Consider the following 20826-nt stretch of genomic DNA (forward strand, 5'->3'; position numbering starts at 1 on the left):
GAGAGTGAGCTGCCACCCACCTGCTCTTCCCTTTGAGGCTCGACTTGTGGTCCACCTAGACCGCAGGAGTGTTGTTCCAAATTGCAGGCTTTCACATCCAACTGGTTGTGGAGTGGTGTTTGGGGACCCCAGGCCTCTGAGGATGTGGAACCTGGGGCCCGTGGCTGTAGCCCAGCAGGGTCCTTTACGATCACTGAGGGATGGGGTGAGGGGCACATGCTGACCGGGCGGGGGATGCGAAGCCAGGCCCCTTTGGCCTGTGTCCTCTGGATTACGCGGCAAAAAGGTGCAACTGGGCCTTTTCTGCTGCAAAATAGACCACGGGTCCCATGTAATGTGCCACGTGCTTTCTCTGCAGTGAGTCTCTGCCACCGCCCTCCGCGTCCCGTGACACCCTACACTGTCTCAGGAAGCCGTACGCTTATACGCACCACACGCATGTCGCGGACATCGTGCTGGCTGCTGGGGAGAGAGCAGTGGGCACACAGGCAGCCATGGTTCTCTCTTTAGGAGAGGCGGACGCTGACTCAGTCATCCAAGCATACAGTCATAGACCCTCAGAATACGTCCAGAGGTGCCAAGTGCACACCACAGCAGGCCTGGCTCATTCCAGGTCGGGAGGAAGGGCCAGGGAGAGCTTCCTGGAGGAAGTGACGTTTGAGCTGAGAAATGAAAGGCAGTGCGGGTTGAGAAAGTTATGGTGAGGCTGGGAGGGAGCAGGCCCTCCCTGGAAGATGAAACAGTCTGAAAAAGCCCAGAGTGGTGGAGATGGAGGGGAGGGCGTGGGTGCAGGGCCGGGGCTGAGCTTGGAGCAGCTCAGGGATGCCCGGATGCAGGTGTCCTGAGGGAGTGCGAGTCTAGAGCAGAGGTCAAGGTGGGAGACAGATATTTTGGAGTGACTGATATTTATTTGGTGACGGAGGCTGCACACGGATGAGATCACCTAAGGAGAAAACGGATTGAATCAGTCAGCCCCTGCTGTTTAACAAACAGCCACACAGATGTATTTTTATTTTATTTTATTTTTTTGGCCACGCCACGTGGCTTGTGGGCTCTTAGTTCCCCAACCAGGGACTGAACCCAGAATTCACCTGGGCAGTGAGAGTGCCGAGTCCTAACCACTGGACCACCAGGGAATTACCCCCTACGAATGTGTTTAGCTTCCCTGCCTGGGGCTCAGCTTGGGATTGGCTGATGTAGGCTGGGCTCGGCTTGGGATTGGCTGATGTAGGCTGGGCTCAGCTTGGGATTGGCTGATGTAGGCTGGGCTCAGCTTGGGATTGGCTGATGTAGGCTGGGCTCGGCTTGGGATTGGCTGATGTAGGCTGGGCTCGGCTTGGGATTGGCTGATGTAGGCTGGGCTCGGCTTGGGATTGGCTGATGTAGGCTGGGCTCGGCTTGGGATTGGCTGATGTAGGCTGGGCTCAGCTTGGGATTGGCTGATGTAGGCTGGGCTCAGCTTGGGATTGGCTGATGCAGGCTGGGCTCAGCTTGGGATTGGCTGATGTAGGCTGGGCTCGGCTGTGGAGCTCGGCTGCATTTGTTCTGACAGTTTTGTGTCGGCGGGAGGTGGGTTGATCTGGGCCGGCTCTGCTCCGCTTGTGCTTCAGCTGTGGCGCTTGTCTCGTGGCCATGAAGAAGGAACAGGGGCCCTTTGAAGGCTCAGAACGGGCACAGCGTCACTTTGCCTCATCCTCTGACTCACTGCCTGGTCCTCACTCGCAGCCACAACAGCTCACGTCAGGGGTCTTCGTCCCACCTTGCGTCTCAGGTCCCCCGAGTCTCCTGTAACCGGGGTGCTGGAAAGTGGACCCTTGTGGTCTGTGTCCTGCAGGGGCTCTGCTACATCACACACCTTCCAGCTAAACGAGAAGTGGCCCCAGCCCAGGGGTCAGCATCCCCAGTGGACCAAGGGCGGATGACGGCCTGGGAGCTCCCGGAGAGGAGCAGGGCGGCCCCCTTTGGGGGTGGGTGTCCCTGAAGCACTGGCTCTGCGGCTGCAGTGTGCTGTCCTCTTGTCTCTGTCCTCTGAGACGCTTCCGTTTCACATGTTCACTTGCTCTGGTCACATCTGAAGGAGGCGTCGGGACACGCGCCATGTGTGCAAGGCGCTCAGCCCGTCTGCTGACTGGAGAAGTCGCCCCGCGGCAGCTGTACCCCCATCTCAGCCACGCGGGGCTTCTGACACTTGGAGGGTTTTCTGTACATTTGATTCCAATGTACTCCAGGTGCCCAGGGCCACCCCAGGGTCCTTTAGGAAACGTGCCTCTTTCTCCAGGTTTGAGGACTAGATTTTGGGGGCTCTCAGCCTCGAGGACCTCCCTGGCAACTTAATTCTTCCACAGGTCCAGCAAAAACATCGCACCCCAGTCTTGATTTGGTCTGTACCCTGAGGACGTGTCTCGCTGCGGCGCCGGGATTGAGTTTTGTTGCCTGTCTGCATTTTAACAGCCATGTCCTAGATTTGACCCCTGGCCAGCCTCAACCCTCCCATGGGGTTTACTCTGAGATGAGAGTCCCTCAGATCCCGGAGGACCCCTGCCCACCCTTCCCATGCGGAGCCCATCCCTCTGGGCCTCCCCACAAGGGCACAGGTGTGCACACACACACACACACACACACTCACACACACACTCACACACTGACTGCCCTGCTGGGGGTCAGAGGGGAGTGCATATGGGGGAGGTGAGAGGGTTGAGAAGGAGGTTGGGGGCAGCTCTGCCATGGGGCAGGGATATTGACTCCCTAGCAACATGCCTGGTCCCATAGCACGGGGAGGGGAGAGATGCCAGGCTGATGGCAGGGGGTCCCCAGGGTCCAGGGCCCTGTGTCCACCACTCTGGGCACCGGGCACTAGGATGAGACCTACCCCTACTGTGGAGGAGCTATAGGAGAGGAGGCCTCAGCCTACTTCTCTGTAAAGTGGGTGCACAGACGGGGTGATCCCTAGGGTCCATAAGCTTGCAGAGGAGTCTGCGGGCCTTGGTTCTCCATCCCTGACCCACTCTGCTCTGAGTCCTTGGAAAATGCTTTCTACCCCCCGAGGCCCTTCTGAGCAGGGGGCATCCTGGGGACTTGGGGGACAGGGGACCTGGGGTGCAGAAGGTGGCAGAGACTGGACCACTCGTCGGGGACCAGGGACAAGACCCTCCTTGTTGGCGCCTGGGGGTCCTCATTTGGAAGTGGGTGGAGTCACTGCCCTGGTTGGGATGAGGAGGCGTCCGGAGTGAACTGGACATGAGGACAGTGGAGGGAAAGAGGGAAGCAAGAGGGGCTCTGAGGTCCCTCTCATCCCCCAGGAGCCGGAGGTCCTGCTCGTTTGCCCCCTCGGCCCTGGTGGAACCACTGCCTTGAGGACCCCCAACAAGTTCTGTGGTTAGTTTTCTGGTCTCCTGCCTGGGGGCTGCAGTTCCTGAGATGACCACCAGGGGGCAGGCTGCGCACTCTACTGGATGGAACAACTGGAGCAGGGAAGGGACACCCGGGGTCATTCTGGGCGTCCCCCTGCCGCGGACCCAACAGGCACCTTTTATTGTTAGCCTCCAGGCCCACAGTGGGAGCTGCTCAGAGGCGGGAGGGGGCTCTGAGACCCTCTATAGATCATTCAGCTACCGTCCCCCCTGCACTCACCCTGAGCAGGGGCCCTGTTAGCCCTGGGGGCGGTGCTGACATGACAGATGGTCCCTGCCCTGCAGGAGCTCACAGCCTGGAGGGGCAGATGGACAAGAGCAGGAAAGCAAATCCACGTGGGAGAGAAGAGCAAGTGCTCTAGGGAATGAGTCAGGGCCCTGGAAGGAGGGCCAGGAGCCCCTGGGGGTCTAAAAGGCTCCCTGGTGACATTGATGCCGGGACCAGAAAGACAAGAGCAGCCAGCCCTGCACACTCCGTGACAGTGAGCTGGGTGGGGGGGGCTCAAAGGTGCAGAGACTCGGAGGCAGAAGAGAATCTGGCCGGAGAGCAGGTGAGACAGGAGCCAGTGTGGCTGGAGAGAGCTGGGAGGAGAGGAGGTGGGGGGATGCGGGAGGCAGGGCCAGACCAGGGCCGGAAGGACGTCCCGGTGTCTGTGCCATGCGACAGCATCCCCATCCCCTAACGTAGCGCTTACAAGGACAAACACTGACCCTCTCGGTGTCTGTGACCAGGAGGCAGGCTCAGCTCAGCTGGGAGCCTCTGCCCCGAGGTCCCCCAGGAGGCTGGGCTGTGGTCTCAGCTGAGGCTCAGTCAGGGTGGGGTCTGTCTCTGAGATCATTCTCGGGCTATTGGCGGGATTCAGTTTGGACGGGGGCTCGGGTCTTTCCTGTCTGTGGGCCGGGACCCAGTGTCGGTTCCTTGCACTGGAGCCTCTTAGGGCAGCTCGTTAATACCTGATCTTGCTTCTCTAGAACATTGGACCAGAGACAGAGAGACAGAGACAGGGAGAGGGAATGAACACAGGAGGGAGGGAACCAGGCAGAAAGTCACAGACTTTCCATAAACCAGTCTTGGAAACAACTGCCCATCCCTTTTGCCCAATTCTATTCATTTGAACCCAGTCCCAAAGCCCATCCACTCTCAGGGGAGGGATGACACAGGCATGTGTGGCAGAGGCAGGGACGCTGGGAGCCGTCGTGGGGCGGCCCACCCACAGGCCGAGGTGAGACAGGACAGGAGGACCTGGAGGGTTGTATGTTATCTAGCACTCATCTATGGAATAAAGTACATTATTTCATTTTTATCTTTTAAAGGTTTTTACTCCAAGGACAATAAATGTAAAATAATGAATTCTAAAGGATTTAAGAATTAACTAAAGAACAAAGTCCTCCCACTCTAGCAGGTGGTGCCCCATTTCCCGCCCTCCCCCTCTGTGTATGCCTGTGCCTTTGCGGGAATCAGGCAGGGAGGATTCTGGGGCATGTGCTCTTCCAGAGCCCGGTTTCCCCTGGCGGACACTGCTCAGTCCATCCTCTTCCTCTTTTGCATTTCCTGGGGCCCCGAATCACAGCTTCCGAAGAGCCCCTACTGTGCATGTTGGGTCCATTTCCTATTTTCCCCCCCGCATCACTGTGCTGAAGGGAACGTCCGCGTCCACACATCTTTGTTTATAACAGATCCCTGGAAGTGGAGAGTCCCGGTCGAATGCAAACATGATTTTAACGTTGGTCACGGTTTCCAACGTCTGAGATCTCCTTGACCACTCTGAGCCTTGTTTGGGAAAGCAGGGGTTCACACTCTGGGGCTGAGACCCCTGGGAGGGCGGCAGAGGCGGGGCTGTGGGGGGGGGTGGGCGTCAGCGTATGAGACAAGGTTTGCGCTGGACACACAGGGCGCAGTCCCCAGAGGCTGAGGTTAGGCCGGGAGCAAAGATGGTCGCCCCCTACGTCCCCAGCTTCCAGAGCTCCAGCTCCGACCAGTGACCCTGCCTGGGCCTGGGGAGGACTGTGGGTGTTGAGCTGCAGTGCGGCAGAGCCGGAAGCCCCTCCCCCTGCCCCCAGGAGCTGTTCAAGAAAGCGGTGCCCTACCACTGCCTGGGCTCCATTTGGTCCCAGAGGGACAAGAAGGGCAGGGAGCACCTGGCTTTCACCATTGTGCCACTGTCACTCAGTTCAACATTGTGACCAACTGCGTCATCACCACCTGCCTCGGGGACCGGAGCGTGACGGCCCGCGCCAGGGCCGGGGCGGTGGAGCAGTCGATTCGGGGGTGGCCGAGGGATGCTGTGAGAGGGGCGGGGAAGTCCCTCTCCAGTTTTGGAAACTTCTTGTTCTTGGAGAATTGGGTCTCTGGCTTGCCAGCTGCTCCCTCTGGCTGGGACTTAGCTTCCTCCAGGCTGTTGGGTGGGTGGGAAGGGACGGGTCCTTCCTTCCCCAAACCAGCTCAGCCTGTGCCTGCAAAACCGCGCCCCATTGCTCCTTCTGTCTGCACTGTGCTTCAAGGGGAGGGCACCCCACCTGCCCAGGGACAGGGTGCTGCTGGGAATGCTCTTGGCTAAGGGGCCAAAGGGGCTGCCCAGAGGGGCAGGTCTGGGCCTCCCCACTCTGCCCCGAGGACAGGTGCTGCTAACCACAGAGAATCCTGTAGGATTGTTGCCTTACACTGGAGAGCAGCCCAAGTCAGCAATAACTTGTTAGCGTGTGAGAAATCTCAGAGGACTAATGAATTCATGGCGGGTCCTTCCTGACCCCACTTCAGAGGTCTCCCTGTCAAAGGGGGCGAAGTGTCGCTCCCCGGCGCCCCCTGGCAGCCCCTACCCCGTGTCAGAGGTGGGACCCAGGAGACCCCTCCTGAGAGAGCGAAGGCAGAGCTCCCTACGCTGTAGGAGACGCGAAGCTTTAGCAGGGCCTCAGACCCAGCCTGAGGGGCAGGGGCTCCAGGGGAGGGAGAGCGGCAGGGAGAGCAGCTCAGCCGAGGCTCCCCAGAAAGCGGGAGGCCCTTCTGCAGGGAACAAAGAGGTTGCCCCAGCTGCAGGGACGCTCGTGGCGTCGCGGCAGTAACTACGGGAGACGTTATCAAGTGCCTCTGTGCCTGGCCCTGTTCTAAGCGCTTCGCAGAAGCGGCCTCGTGCTGTCCCGCCGCCACTGGTCCGGGCCGTACTTGCGGGCGGGAAGGCGGGACTTCCTGACAGCTGGGAGGGGCTGGCTCGGGAAGGGCCCGTGGACGCGATAGGTGAGCCCAGGAGGCCCGGCCGGGGAGCTCGGCCGAGGTACGGAGGCGCCACGTGCGCGGTGCAGCCTGGAGGGTCCGCTAGAGGGCGCTGCGACTGCGGCGAACTCGGGGAGGGCGCGGGTTGGGCCTCGCGGGCCGCCGTCCGCGCTATAAAAGGCGCGGCGCGCGGTCGCGCGGCCTTTCCGGGCTACGGGGATGGTGGGGTTCGGGGCTCGGGTTCCCGCCCGCCCCAGCGCCCGCCGCCGGCCGAACCCCGACCCCCGCGTCTCCATCGTGGGTCGCGATGGTCGAATGTGCGCCCGGGTCCGCGGGATAGGCGGGCGCAGAGGTCCCTTGTGTTGGCGGGGGTGGGTGCGGCGAGGTTCCGGCGCCTCCGCGTAGCATCGTGGGGCCGGGGCTGGGGGTCCCGCGGATGGCTATGCTTTCCGCACCTTCCCGGCTCTGAAGCCTCGAGAACACGGCTATGGGCAGCAGTAGTTTAGTGGGTGAGTCGGGACATTTCATTGGGAAGTTGCCCCCTCCCGCCTTCAGCGCCACTGCTTTCGACCTTGAGGGAGTCACGTTGTACTCCTGGCCATCTGTTGTTTTGTCTTTAAACGGACTGGTTGTCACTGCTTACTGAGCTCTAAGAGTGAGGCGATTTCCGAATTATAGTGTGTGCGCAGTACAGTGGGTGTGAATGCGGTGGCCTCCTTGTGGAAGGGGTGGCTGCAATCATAGCCTGGTCCCTTGATCACCTGCGGTCTGCACTACTGTATTGTAACCTCCAATTTCCACACACCCCCAAATTAAACGGAGTAAAACACGAAGGGTACCTGGGTTTGGTGTGCAGACACGTGTAGGCCTGGAGATCAAATGCAGCAAAATAAAGCCTGGGTGAAGGGCCTTTTTGTGGGCTTGTAAGGTTGTTATAAAGCGTGGGTTTCTTTTTTCTCTAGGGAGTTTGCCTGCTGGGAACTAGGGGCCTGCTGGGGTCTCAGGTGAGTTGACACGTGTGCTGGGACAGGTTTGCGCTGAAGAATAATCTTTGGGCTAGTTGAATGCCTTTTTTGTTACATTCTAAGCGCGGGGCCAGGGCACCCATGTGGTCAGGGAATAAAAGCTTGAGTTATTTAATCTTCTGTAGGCGCTGCCCCTAGAGGCGTTGCAGGTGTGGCTGCTGTGCCACATCTGTGTCGTTAGGTGGCGGAGAGAAGAGAGGCCTGACTGTGCCCAGCGTCCTGGCCCGTGGACGTGTGGATGATTGATAGTCTGACACTTGACTGTGCTGGCTGGGGGTGTGTCTACTGGCAGCCTGAAGCCTGTCGTGTAAAAGCACTTTCATTCCCTCCTAGTTCTTGGCTGGCCCTGGAACACGAGGTTGCCAGGTGTGTGACGGCAGCAGGTAGGAGTGACCCGCTGGTGCAGTGATGAGCGGGAAAGGTGAGTGGGTTTCGGTAAGGCTGACGTGCTGAAGATTTGTCACATTGGATTAAAAAAGGGTGGCACTAAAATTTTCCTTTCTAGCGTGAGCTCAATAATTCCACCTAACGACCTGGAATAATCTGACTTATTTAGGTGGATCCACGGGTAGTTACTCTCTCTTAAAAGAAATTTTATAGTGGGTTGTGCAGCCAGAAACTCTAGAAATAAAGTTGCCAGGTTTAAACGTTACAGAGACGATTCCGAAGGCCAGCTGTGCTGCCTTACGTGAGGTTTTTCTGAATTCTAGACGATTCCGAAGGCCGGCTGTGCTGCCTTACGTGAGGTTTTCTGAATTCTAGACGATTCCGAAGGCCGGCTGTGCTGCCTTACGTGAGATTTTCTGAATTCTAGACGATTCCGAAGGCCGGCTGTGCTGCCTTACGTGAGGTTTTCTGAATTCTAGACGATTCCGAAGGCCGGCTGTGCTGCCTTACGTGAGGTTTTCTGAATTCTAGACGATTCCGAAGGCCGGCTGTGCTGCCTTACGTGAGGTTTTTCTAAATTCTAGAGGACTGTTTCCTGTGTTGCTTTGTATAGTGTACTTTGATCCGTTGATCTATCTAGGACCTCACTAGTAGCTCCCTGGGAGAGGGTGCAGAGATTTCTGAGGAGGGTCCTCCTGGCTGCACTACGGTCCCCTGGGTTCATCAAACACCAGCCTATTGCCAGGTGCCAGCATAGGCAGCCCTTTTCAATTTTTGCCTCGGGCTGCCCATTGCGGGTCTGAAAGGTGACGGTGGAAAGGTGAAGGGTTCATGTGTTAGTAGCAGTTATCACTACTTCTTTTTTGTATATAAATTTATTTTATTTATTTTTGGCTGCGTTGGGTCTTCGTCGCTGCACATGGGCTTTCTCTAGGTGCGGCGAGCGGGGCCTCCTCTTCACTGCAGCCACGGCCTCTAAGCGCTCGGGCTTCAATAGTTGTGGCTCGTGGGCTCTAGAGCGCAGGCTCAGTAGTTGTGGCTCACGGGCTCAGTTGCTCCGCAGCATGTGGGATCTTCCCGGACCAGGCCTCGAACCCGTGTCCCATGCATCGGCAGGCGGGTTCTTAACCACTGCACCACCAGGGAAGCCCAGCCTCCACTAGTTTTAAGTACTGGCAGCAGTAATAACGGCAGCCAACTTTTCCTGCGCTGATTCTGGGCCGACCACTTTTGTTGTTCAGCACAGGAAGGACAGCGGCTGTTGGCCTGTGAACCTAGGCAAGAATGACCAGCCGACACGGTCCAGACCGAGGTGAGAGGCGGTGCTTTTCTGAGCTCCTCCTGGAGGCCTGCTGGGCGGGTGGGACACTGCCCTGCAGATGCCGGACTTGCCGGCACCACGGGTGCGGCAGCCCTGCTGCACCTGTGACGTTGGGGCGGAGAGGAAGCGGCTATTTCTACGCTCAGTGCTCAGAACAGTGGGCGCTAAGAATGGTTTGTAGCCGGACATCACCAGAAGCTGCAGGAGGGAGCACCTTGTTTCCCCGTGCGCTTGCAGTGGGAGCTGTGCGCAGGCCCTTGAAGACTTTGATGTTCTTTTCCTTTATAAAATGAAGGTCGTTGTGAGAATTAAATGAGATATGTGTACAGGCATATGGCAAGCTTTGGGACAATGGGATTGACCAGGAGAGTCTCCTTACTGGAAATGAATGTTCTGTCGGTCTGCCTGGCGAGGAGTTTTTAGGAATCCTTGGGCAGGTTTGACCTGCATCCCTGGCTGAGGGCCGCTGAGGGGGTATCAAGGTCCTGTGGGGCTTCCGGGCCATGTTCAGAGTAGGACCCTAGGTGGGGATGAGGGGGGCCCAGCGCCACCGGTCCACGAGCGCTCGTACTCTGAGGACCTTGAGACGAGTCACTGGAAGGAAGGCCAGAGGTTCGCTCCTGGCCTTTGTCCTGTTGGTGAGGCAGAAGTCGGGCCCTTTGTGGAGCCCCTCGACGGGCCGACCGTAACCCTATAAAGAATGATCCTCCAGGCCAGGGGTGTCGTGGTCTCCTTGCAGGTGGAGAGTGCGTTTTGCTGTTTCCCGAAATGTTTAAGTTGGAGGGTTGGACAAAGGCTGTGGGCTAGTGGCTCTTCGACTAGGGGCGGCGTGTCCCCCCCCCAGGGCACGCGGCAACTCGCAGGGCAGGAAAGGGACGGGGTGCTGCTGGCATCTAGCTGGTGGGGTCCCGGGCTGTGGCTGCATGTCCTGTGGTGCCCGGGACGGCCCCACAGTAGAGCTACAGGGTCCCAAATTCTGATGGGGCCAAGGCTGTAGAAGATAATTTGGGAGGGGTTCACGGACTGGATTCTGTTTCTCAGGTCCGTGGGCCCAGCTTGGTCCTCTGCGGCTGGTCAGTGGGACAGACTTGCAGGTGTGGCTCCTGTCACTCTAGGACTGGCTTCAGGACAGGTAAGTTGGGAGCAGGGTGCCTGGCTGGGGGTCTGACAGAACTTTTGGACCCTTTAATACAAGCACATGGTATCAATTGTGGGTGTGCTTTGAGGAGAGGTGAGAATGTCCAAGTAGCTGACAGTGAAGGCCACAGTGGGCAGAACTGGTGGTGAGGCAGGACAGTGGCCTGACCTCAGCCACCGCCCCCGTTAGACAGCGTGTTGGCGGCAAATGGCCAGGCCTGTGGCTCAGGGCGGCCTGGCCGGGTGGCTCTGGCTGCAGCATCTGAAGGCTTGATCGGGCCGGAAAGAAGCATTTCCAAGATGGCATGCCCGAGGCTCCTCACGACGGGACAGCTGGCTTCCTCCAGAGCTGGTGTGCCCCAGTCTCAGAGCCAGCGCCGGTGCCCTTGGGAGGGGCCGTAGGGTGGGCGGGGGCGGCCCGCACAGCACGTGTCTGGTTGGTTCTTCATCCACGCTTTGGAAGTGTGCTTTTCATTTTGTTGTGATTTTTTGGCTGCTACTAAGCAGCTACCAGGGTTTTTGCCCACTTCCTCGTGTCGTGCGCTGTGGCTTGTCGACTGGAGTGGGGTTGGGGTGACAGTGTAACTGCCGGAAGCAAGCCGACTTGAGCAGAGAGGGTGGCAGGTGGCGGTACATCCGGTCGGTCCACCTTTGAGCCCGGCGGCAGCTGGGTTTCCTGTCGCATCCTACTTGGTAGAACCTCCCTGGCTGAATTCCCCTGGAAACTGGGTGGAATGGTCAGAAGGAGAGGGCAGCAGGGCTTGGCGTGTCTGGCAGGAGAGGCTGAAGAGGCTTGAGCAGCTGTGTCCTTGCGTTCCAGAAGCCAGGTGCTCTGCTAAGGAGGCTCGACTGGGGTCCAGCCCACCCAGCGCTGGGAGGCGTGGCGAGTGGGTCACCTCTGTTTTCTGTCTGCAGATCCGGCCGGAAGAGCCCAGGACACCGCCCTCGGTTCTCCAGGAGAGCGCGCAGGAGTGGAGCCAGGAGGGGTGTGCGCGACTCGGCACGGGGGCCGTGCGCGTCCAGTCTGCCGCAAGGGCAGTGGGGAGCCGGGGGAAGTCACGGCCTTGCGAATGTCCTCTGATGGAAAGGAACCTGCGGCGAACCTGCGGGCTTAATAAAATAGCTTGTGTGTGGAACGTCGGTGTGCTGCAAAGCAGTTGCATGTGCTTTCCCCCTTGGTGTGGCTCAGCGGTGCCGAGGCAGCAGGCGCGATACAGAACTGTGAGCAGAGACCTGGAATCCCCAGACTCCAGGGAAACTAGGTGACGGCCAGCCTAGTGAAGAGGACGGGACGGGACGCGGGGGCGGGGGCGGCAGCCCAGCAGGCGCCCCTCGTCTCGGGGCCCTAATCCTGGCTCCAGCCCGCTGGTCAGGGGAGCTGCACGGTCTCCTGGGTGAGCAGAGCCCACAGTCCTGAGCCGTTCTTCGCTGTGTTGGGTCATCTCCCCCCATCCAAGGGGAGAAATCTAGATGAGGTTTAAGAACTAGTGCTTTAAGAATGTGGATCTCATAGTTAAAACCTCGGAACACGTGTCTTCAGCACGAGGTGTTAAAGGGAACGGAAGGATTCAGCCCCTTTTCCAGGAGGGTGTCTCCTTGTGGGCAGAACCAGAGAATGAATGGGTCTTGAATAAACTGTCTTGACTTGCGTTTCTCTGTCTTATCAGCTGAGGGCCCAGCAGGAGTTGAGGGTGTGGGAGGGTCAGGCTCCTGGGCTCACAGCTTTCTGTTTCAGGGGCAGGAGGGAACAGGGGACCCTGGCTTTCTCCCGGACAGTGGATGTTACACCTAGTGGCTCGTAGGCATCAGTGGAGCAGACTTCGTGGGCTGGGCCGCACTGTTCTGTGCAGGAAGCAGTACAGGGAGAAGTTGGTGTAGAAGGTCCTTACGGGAGAAAAATTCTGTCGGCCCACCCTCCCATCCCCATCGGAACCACACCGGATCCGGGTTGCCCTTGGCTCCAGTCATAACCCCAGCCAACCAACAGCCAGGATGTGGCTGCCCTCCAGCAGACCGTCCAGGCTCGGGTCTGGAGCGGGCTGAGGGGACTCGGGTGCTCACGGAAAATCCATTTATTTACACGCATGTTCTCCAAAGTAACAAAACCTTGGTCTCGGCAGGTCCCTTGGCCAGCCCTCGGTGCTCGGGCTCTAGGTCCTTCCCGCTCCTCCCAGCCTCTCCCGTTCCGGCTGCACGGTCGCGTCTGGGAGCCTAGAAAACCCTGGGGGTGGTGGGTGTCCTGACCCACGGCTGCCTGAGCTCTGGAGACCCATAGGGTCGACACTGGAGCAGCCCCGTCCTTCGGTGGGGGAAGGGGGGAGAGGGCCAAGGGCAGGAGTGGTTCTCGGGGCAGGGCGGGAGCGCCCGGCTGGCCGTCAGGTGTACTTGGTGTTGGAGATCTCCTTCCAGAGCAGGGTCTTGAGGTGGCTGAGCACCAGCGAATGGTGCGCCTCCACCTGGCTGGCCAGCCCACTCAGCGTGGTGCATGTGCGCAGCTGCTTGCCCAGCGCGGCGCGCAGGCCGGCGGGGGCACCGGGCAGCAGGTAGTCCTGCAGCAGCTCGCACACCTTGGCCAGGTTGGGCTGCACCAGGTCGCCCTTGCACTGCCGCAGGAGCGTGTCGCAGGGCGCCCTGCAGTCGCGCCCGTAGGTGCAGTCCGAGCTGTGCTCGCAGTGGCGGCCCCGCAGGAAGCGGCGCACGGTGGCCTCGGGCGCCACCTGCTGCAGGTCAGCCATCCTGAAGTCGTACTTGGCTGTGTAGCCCACGTTGGCTAGCGTGGTCTCGCACATGTAGAAGGTTCCATAGGCGCCGTGGAACAGCTCCTCCACGAACTCCAGCAGGCCGATGGCAATCTTGGCGCGCCAGGGCCACGCGGGCCCCAGCCACTGCTGCAGGGCGCCGTGCAGGGCGGGTGGCAGCAGCGGGCGCAGCAGGGGCGGGAGCACGGCCCCGGGCCAGGAGCTGTGCGGGACCCCCTCGGTGAGGTACAGGTCCCCGCAGTAGCCCAGCAGCCGGGAGGCGTGCTCCTTCTCCTGCAGGGACAGCAGCAGCAAGAACTCGTTCCGCTGCAGCAGGGCCCACACTGACTTGGCCTCGGCCAGGGACACCCTGTGGTCCTTGTTGAAGTCGGCCATGAGCAGGACCTGTCCGGCCAGCGCGGGCAGAGAGGGCAGGTCTCCCAGGTTTGCCTGCGGTTTGGGGGCAGGAGAGAGGAGGGCAGGGTGTCGTCCAGCCGGCCAGCAGTCTGCGCTCCGGACCCCGCATGTCCGCCAGGCAGGGGGAGCCCCGCCTCCAGCCGACAGGATGGAGGGGACAGCCAGGGACCTGCAAGGCCCCCTCGCCACTCCTGGAAGCCCAGCTGCGGAGCCTGGGGCCCCCTCACTGCTCATCTGCCCCTTCCGCTCTCCCCGAAGATGCCCCTGGGGCGGGGCCTCAAGCCTCTGGCTGCTCCCTGAGGGAGGGTCTGCTTGGAGCTGGGGGCCTAGCCAGGCACCTGGCTGGCCCGCGTGGCCTCCACCCAGCCTGCCTCCTGCCCTGTCACACGTCCCTGGGCATGAACTTGACTGGCCCCCAGGAGGGCCAGCTGACCTTGAGAAAGCTGAGGGTCATCTCCTGGAACTCCTTAATCGAGGTGCCGCGGGTGGGCTTGTCAAAGAGGACCAGCTCCCGCCGGGGGGCCGCGTCTGCCCCCGCCTTCGAGTCCAGGCTCTCCTCGATGCCACACTTGATGGTCACCTCCTTGCCCTGCCAGAGCCCGCTGTACACCTGCACAGGACCACAGGGACTCTCCGTGCAGATGTCCCCCTCTGGCTGCACCGAGGGCGTCAGCCCTGGGGCTGACCCTGGCCCGACCCTGCTGGGCTTACCTGCTGGCCCGGGACAGAGGAGAGGCAGGTCCTCCACTCCACCTGGTGCAGATGGCACAGGTCCTGGCAGATGGAGCCTGAGATGATGCCCTTGCGGTACTGGTCACACTGCGGAGAGGAAGATGCAGGGAGTGGCCTGGGGAGGCGGGGGCTTGTCCTGCCCGCCCTCCGGCCCCTTCTTTAGCCAGATGCACAGGGAGAAGCTTTCTGCAGTGATTAGGTCAGGCTCTGGAGTAGCTGCCGCCCCCACTGGCCCCTTCTCGGCTCTAGATGAGGCCTTGCAGCCCCCTGAGTCCTGGGGGTCTGGGCTGACCTGAGCAGGTGAGGCCAGAGGGGATGGAGTCAGGCCTGTCCCTGCGGGGGGTGGGGGGGAGTCGTGGCGTCTGGATCGAGTGGGGGGGTGAATTCCTGGATGCGCATCACGTAGCCATGGTGCCCAGGCCCTTGGTGGAGAGGGCCTGGAGGAAGGAGAGGGAAGGGAGGTGCAGAGACAGTGCTGAGGGGCGGGAGGTGCCAGAGGCCCTGGACTCACCTATGGGGACCAGGGAGGCCACGACAGCCGTTCAGCCAGAGGAAAACGAAGAGACCACACGCTGTCATTCTGCCACCTTGGAGGGAGGCTCTCCACCACGGGGGTCTGTTCTGACCCACGAAAAGCCCCAGGGCCACAGGGCCCTTGTGGGGGGGTCTGCCAGGGAGCCTGGGCGGCAGGGCTGGGCCAGGGCGGGGGAAGGGACCTGTCAGCCACACTGCCCACCAGTGTGGGGAGGGGCTTCCACGGAAGCTGAGGTGGGCAGTGTGTCCATCAGCCTCAGGGCTCCTGCGACCCATCAGACATCTCCCCTCCCAGCCTGTTTACTGGTAGGGACCCGGCCGAGCACCCAGAGGTCCATGGGCACCAGGTCCGCGGCCCCTGGTCCTGCCTTCCCCACACACACACTGGGTGGCCTTGGACAAGCTGTGGAATATCTTGGAGACGGCTGATACCCCCATGAGGCGGGCAGGTCTCCTCTGGAAAGGAGAGGGTGTCCCCATGGCCCCAGGGACAGGCCTCAGGAGAGCTGGGCCCAGCAGCCAGGGCACTCTGGGAAAACGGAAGCTGCAGTTCCTCTGGCTGGGAGGGGCGGGCGCCTCCTCTGCTCCCCCAGGGCCCCTCAGTCCTCTGCATGTTGGGGCGCTGCTGGGGGCACACAGAAGGTACTCAGAAAACACCCGCCAGCCCTGAGCAGTCTGCTCCCTGCATGCCACTGGCCAGACCCCATCGCATGCCACCTTCCAGGTCTTGCTGCCCGCAAAGGCCCCTCCACCCCTGCCAGCACCAGGCGGCCCGGGCTCTTCCCAGACCTCCCGCCCCGCTCCCTGGCCCGAGGGGTCCCCAGAGCAGGGCCTTTTCCCGCCCGCACCCAGAGGCCGGGCTCCATCCCCGCACACGCCTGCCCCTGGGTCTCCCCAGCTCCCCCCCCGCCCCCGACTGTGAAGGCAGAGCCATGTGTCCAGCACCCAGCTCGGGCCAGGCCCCTGGAGGCCCCCAGTGAGCCTTTCTGGAATAAATGAGCTTGCCTGAGAATGGCCGGGAGGCCCGAGGCCTTCTCCTCTGAGCTGGGACTGCGCCCTCGGTGCCTGGTGGCAGCCCCGCCCCCAGGAGGCCTGAGCCAACCATCAGTGGGCCCTGTACAAGTCCCTACGCACGGGCTCTCCCGCTCTGGAGCCCCGTGCCGCTCCCACCGCCGCCTCTGGGCTTTCCCAAGTGTGGCCCCCCTGGGACCTTGCCCAGAACAGGCCTGCTGAGCTCTTCCGGGGCGCCACACAGCCCCCCAGGAGGAGTGCTCTCATCCTGCAGAGGAGGAGAAACTCCAGGCCCCTGGCGGGTGCGAGGCAAGGCTCCCCCTTCGAGACCCCAGGAGCTCTGCTGGGGCAGGGCAGGTCTGTCCCCAAGTGGCATGGAGGCCTCAGAACCCTGGTCGGCTCGCCAAGGGCTCCAACCTGCCCGGGGAGGCCAGGCAGGGCGGCCGGGGGTGGGGGTGGGGGATCAGAGTCTGAGGTTTGCCAAGGCCCCTTCGGCCGGCCTCACCCCGCCCTCCAGCCAGTCACTGCATCAGCAGGAGCAGTAAGACACCCTGTGTGCACGCTCGTGGGTGCACAAGTGCTGGCGTGGACAAGCACACGCAGGCTCACGCGCCCTCACATGCACGTGCACGGCCTTGCCGTAGACGCCACGGTGGCGACTCAGCGCTGTCTTCCGTCTGAGGCCCCGAAGACCATGCCCTGCAGCCTCCTTTGCTGGACTCCTGGCTCCAGGAGGGGCCCTCAAGGCCACCAGTGCCTGCCTGTCCCCGTCTGGGCTAAAATGTCTCCCTCATGGACACCTCTACATCTGGCTCTGTCCATCTGCCCGTCCCCAGCCGCCCGCATCTGCGCAGCCTGCCCTTGGCCTCCGCATTCCTCTCTGGCCTCCCCCGTGGCCCGCCAGGGGCAGCTCTGCAGTCGGCACGGTCAGATGTGTCTTAAAACCCACTGAGCTGGCGCCTCTGAGCCACGTCTCTAAGCTGCCACGGCAGGAGCACAGGCCCAGGAGCCCACAGGCCTGGCCCGAGGTGACACTTACGATGACCACCTGGCAGATATGCCCGCGGCAGAGCTCAGCGTAGGACGAGTAGTGAACGTAGGCCAGCCAGCTGCCCGCGAAGACGCCCAGCCAGACCAGGAAGACGTACTTGACCCTGAGGCCCGGGAGCCGGCCCTGCGGGGGAGGGGGCCATGAGGGAGCGCCGCATTTGGGGTGCTGACCCCAGCCTTCCCGAGGGGTGCCCCTCCCTCCGGGGGCCAGCACCTGCCCAGCCCAACGTCTCCCTCCCCCTCCACCTACTCACTGTGGGTGGGGCCGGGGCCTGGTGTCTCCCAGACCTTTAAATCTCACGGGCAGGTAAAAATAAATTCCAAAATGAGGGAGATCTGGGGTAGATGCTCATTATTTTGCTGAATAAAGAGATTTCGAACAATTTTCCCTCCTGTCCTGCCCGCATTTCATAGTGACATGTAACCTCTGCACAAGGTCAGGCTGGAAGAGCACCCACACCCCCGCGCACTGTCCCCCTGGGTGGTGGAGATTTCGGGCTGGACCCGGGCCAGCAGGGGCCGCGGGGCTGGAGGCACGGTCACCCTGTGAGCCTTTAAGAGACACGGCCTCACCCACCCACGATCACAGAAGCCAAAGGGTGGATACAGCCCGCTTGCCCATTGACAGATGAGTAGATAAACCAAGTGTGGTCCGTCCACACGACAGAATATTACACAGCCACGAAAAGGCAGAGAAATCCCGACCCAGGCTGCAGCAGTCCCTGCCCTGGCCCCTGTGGGTCCTGTCGCCCATGGGCGAGTGAGCCCCTAGGACAGGAGGACATCGTGTCCAGTGAAATGAGCCAGACACGAGACAGATCCTGTGATTCCACCCACGCGAGGGCCTCGAGTCAGATCCACAGAGACAGGAAGGGCTGGGGGCCAGGGGCTGGGGAGGATGGGGAGTGAGTGTCTAAAGGGGATGGAGTTTGTTTGGGAAGATGATGAGACGGGTGCTAGAGACGACGGACGGTGACGGCCGCACAACAATGTGAATGTGCTTAATGTCCCTGAACCGTGCACTTAAAAAGGGTTAAGATGCTCAATTTATGTGATGTGTAATTTACCACGATAAAGAACAGATAACTAAGACGTGCAGCCCCGGCCCTGCTGCCACAGGCTCTGTCCTGGAAGTCGGGGCTGGGCCGGGAACTGCTGCTATGGAGGGCTCAGCCCCTCTGCCACGTTTCGCCAGCTGACGGGTAGAATCTCAGGGTGGGAGAGTCCCAGAGCCCTGCAGGAGCTGGGGGCCCTGTCTCCTATGCAGCCCCCAAGCCGGGATTGCAGGGGCATCAACTTCCTTCCCCACACCCACCCTGGTAAATCACAGGCCTCACTGGCTGCCGTCCAGGGGCGGCCAGCTGGTGGGATGGGGTTACCATGTGCTGACCCATGCAAGAGCTCAGACACCTTGACCAGGCAGCTGAGCCCCGGGCCCAGGGCCCAGGAGGGCAGGAGGGCCTGGGGCTTCAGGCCAGCCTGCCCTAGAGGGGAACCACGGCCAGCACTGGTCATGCACCCTACCACCCGCGGGCCAGGGAGCGGCTCCAGTCCTGGTGAGTCCTGGGTCCTAGTCACCTGGGGGCTGGGGCCGAGAAATGGGGCCAACGGGTCCCCACTGAGGACAGGGCAGGGCCCTGCAGGCCCAGCCCAGGCATCTGTGCTCATTTTTACGGTTCTTCCAGGGGAGGCGGGGTCCTCACCTCCTGCTTCCCTAGCACCGACTCACATGGAGGTGCCGCAGCAGGAGGGCCTCTCAGAGCTCCAGGGGCAGGCTCGGCGCCTCAGAGGCCGGGGGTGGCCCTGGGGCCGAGTGAGCGGGTCGGGTCTCAGGCCTACTAGTCCCTGCCACTGCATCTGTTTCCGCCAGTTTTGTTCAAAGGGAAAAACAGGAAAGCACAGGGACAGTGGGTGGGGGGCCGGGGAGCTGGGGGTGTTGTCTGGAAGGATGAGGTCAGAGGACTTCCAGCCGCTGGTGACCCACGCCCCGAGGTGGAGGTGGGCAGGGCCTCTGGGGGGCCGGCGCTGGGAGTCCTGGGGGGATGGCCAGGACGAGGGCAGGCTGTAGCCTGCACTGGACCCAGGCTTCCCAGACTGACTGCGGGCCCACCCTGGACACTGCCCAGTGTCCCGCCAGACGCCCTCCGGCTCGGGCCTTCAGGTGGCGGCCCAGCTCCCAGGACACCGTCCGCGCTTGGCTAGCTGTGACCGACCCCCGGGCCCTTATCTCAGGCGGGCACCTCCTCCAGAAGTAGTCCCTGCCCTGGCTCTCGTGGGTCCTGTCACCCATGGGCGAGTGAGCCCCTAGGACAGGGAGTGCGCTGCTCCTCAGGGGGTCCTGTGCAGCTGCTCCCTCACCGTGGCCTGCCCGGCTCCTCGTGGAGCCGCTTGGGGGGGTCACTCGGGGGACAGTAACAGCACAGCGATCGGCAGCCTTGGGGCCAGTGACCCACATGCGCCACGACCTCCAACCCTCACTACCAACCCAGGAGTGTGCTTCACAGGCAGGGAAACTGAGGCTCAGGGTGTGTCCTGACATTAACGGGGGTCCTGGGCTCAAACCACTGGGAACCCACCAGAACCCCTCTCCTGTCCGTGCCCATCTGCCGTTCCCGGGCTGAGCTCAGAGGCCTGACACCCAGGGTCCGGGACCCGCGGCTCTGGCCTCCCCTGCGGCAGCCCCATCAAGGCCTCTCCCGCAGGACGGGGGCTGCTGCAACCCCTGCCTCCCAGCCTGGGGGTGGACACAGACCCTCAGCTCTCACCTTGCCCAGCGCGGGGTGGGGACCGCCACGAACCCAAGGCCCCAGGCGGGCAGGAAGGGCTTCTGGCACAGACAAGCACGGGTTACCTGGCTCCCACCCTTCTCCACAGAGGGGAACACGGTGGCCTGGGCTCTGATCAGGGCTGTCTCCTTCCGCCCAGGGGCTGGGGTCCTGGAGGGCACTGAGGTCGTAGGTGTGGCCTGGATGATTTGAGACCCTGATGTGGGCCTGGCTCAGATCACCCAAAGCAGAGGTGACAGGGGTCCTGACAGCTGGCACCCGAGGCAGCCTGGGCCTCCCCTGCAGATGGCAGGGTCCTGAGAGGGACAGTGATTCGCCCAAGGTCACTGTGGGGTCAGGGCACGCTCCTAATCTCGGGCTGGCTGGGGGATGGCCCGGGGGGAGGGTAGTCCTTAGGGTGGTTCTATGGGCCCCAAGTTTTCCATCACAGAAAAACAAACCTGGTCTTTTAAGTAGAGGGAAGCGGAGCGGACTTGCTGTGGCTTCTGGGCCTGCGGGAGCAGGTCCAGCCCGCGGCGGGGTGGGGCCTCGTGCAGCCCCAGAGGCAGGGGGGCCACCCTGCAGCATCCGCGGGGCCCTGCCGCTCCGCTCACCGCATGGACAGCTCTCACCCCAGTCCCCAGTCCCCTCCCTGCCCCCAGCCTCCCCGGGAGCCACGCACCGCAGCGCTCATCGGCCTTGAGTACCGAACCCGCCCCGGGCCCCAGGCTGGACGCCGCGCGCCCCCGCCGAGGCCCGGGCCCCACAGCGGGCGGGGCGGGGGCGGGCGCCGGCCGGGGCCGGGGCGGGGGCGCGCCTACCTGCAGGCCCTTGGAGAAGGGGCAGAAGAGCACCAGGTGCGCCAGGCGCCGCAGCCGCCGCATGGTGGGCGCGGGCCGTGCACCGGCCCGGCTCGGCTCGGTTCGGCTCGGCCTCAGCCCCGCGGGCCGGCCCGCAACGGCCGCCGCGCCTCCTCCCCGCCCCGCGTCCGCGCCGGAGCGCTCGCCTCTGACGGCCGGGCGGGCGCGCGCGGAGGGGAGGCGCGGGGAGGGGGCGCGGCGGGGACGCGCGCGGGGTGGGGGCAGGGAGCA

At 62.1% G+C, this 20826-nt stretch overlaps 1 protein-coding gene and 1 long non-coding RNA gene across 5 annotated transcripts; one reads left to right on the forward strand and one right to left on the reverse strand.

Moving 5' to 3' along the window:
• Nucleotides 1-6826: 6826 nt before the first annotated feature.
• LOC309824286 lies at nucleotides 6827-11624 on the forward strand. Of its 3 annotated transcripts, none has more exons than XR_014296903.1 (6): nucleotides 6827-7127; nucleotides 7581-7622; nucleotides 7977-8064; nucleotides 9272-9342; nucleotides 10393-10483; nucleotides 11404-11624. It is a non-coding gene; the product is annotated as an uncharacterized lncRNA (long non-coding RNA). The 3 variants fall into 3 exon arrangements; XR_014296904.1 differs by having other exon boundaries at nucleotides 9277-9342; XR_014296905.1 differs by having other exon boundaries at nucleotides 6828-6935.
• A 948-nt stretch (nucleotides 11625-12572) lies between these two features.
• On the reverse strand, nucleotides 12573-20619 carry DIPK1B (divergent protein kinase domain 1B; the record flags this gene model as incomplete). Of its 2 annotated transcripts, none has more annotated exons than XM_082656788.1 (5): nucleotides 12573-13676; nucleotides 14077-14232; nucleotides 14355-14462; nucleotides 16960-17094; nucleotides 20557-20619. In XM_082656788.1, the coding sequence occupies 5 exons, from the start codon at nucleotides 20617-20619 to the stop codon at nucleotides 12864-12866; spliced, it is 1275 nt and encodes a 424-aa protein (XP_082512914.1). In that variant the 3' UTR covers nucleotides 12573-12863. The 2 variants fall into 2 exon arrangements, with proteins under 2 accessions (XP_082512914.1, XP_082512913.1); XM_082656787.1 differs by having other exon boundaries at nucleotides 14077-14253.
• Nucleotides 20620-20826: the final 207 nt, after the last annotated feature.

Source organism: Grampus griseus (genome assembly GCF_964374135.1).
Source record: "Grampus griseus genome assembly, chromosome: 6".
Lineage (NCBI taxonomy): Eukaryota > Metazoa > Chordata > Mammalia > Artiodactyla > Delphinidae > Grampus > Grampus griseus.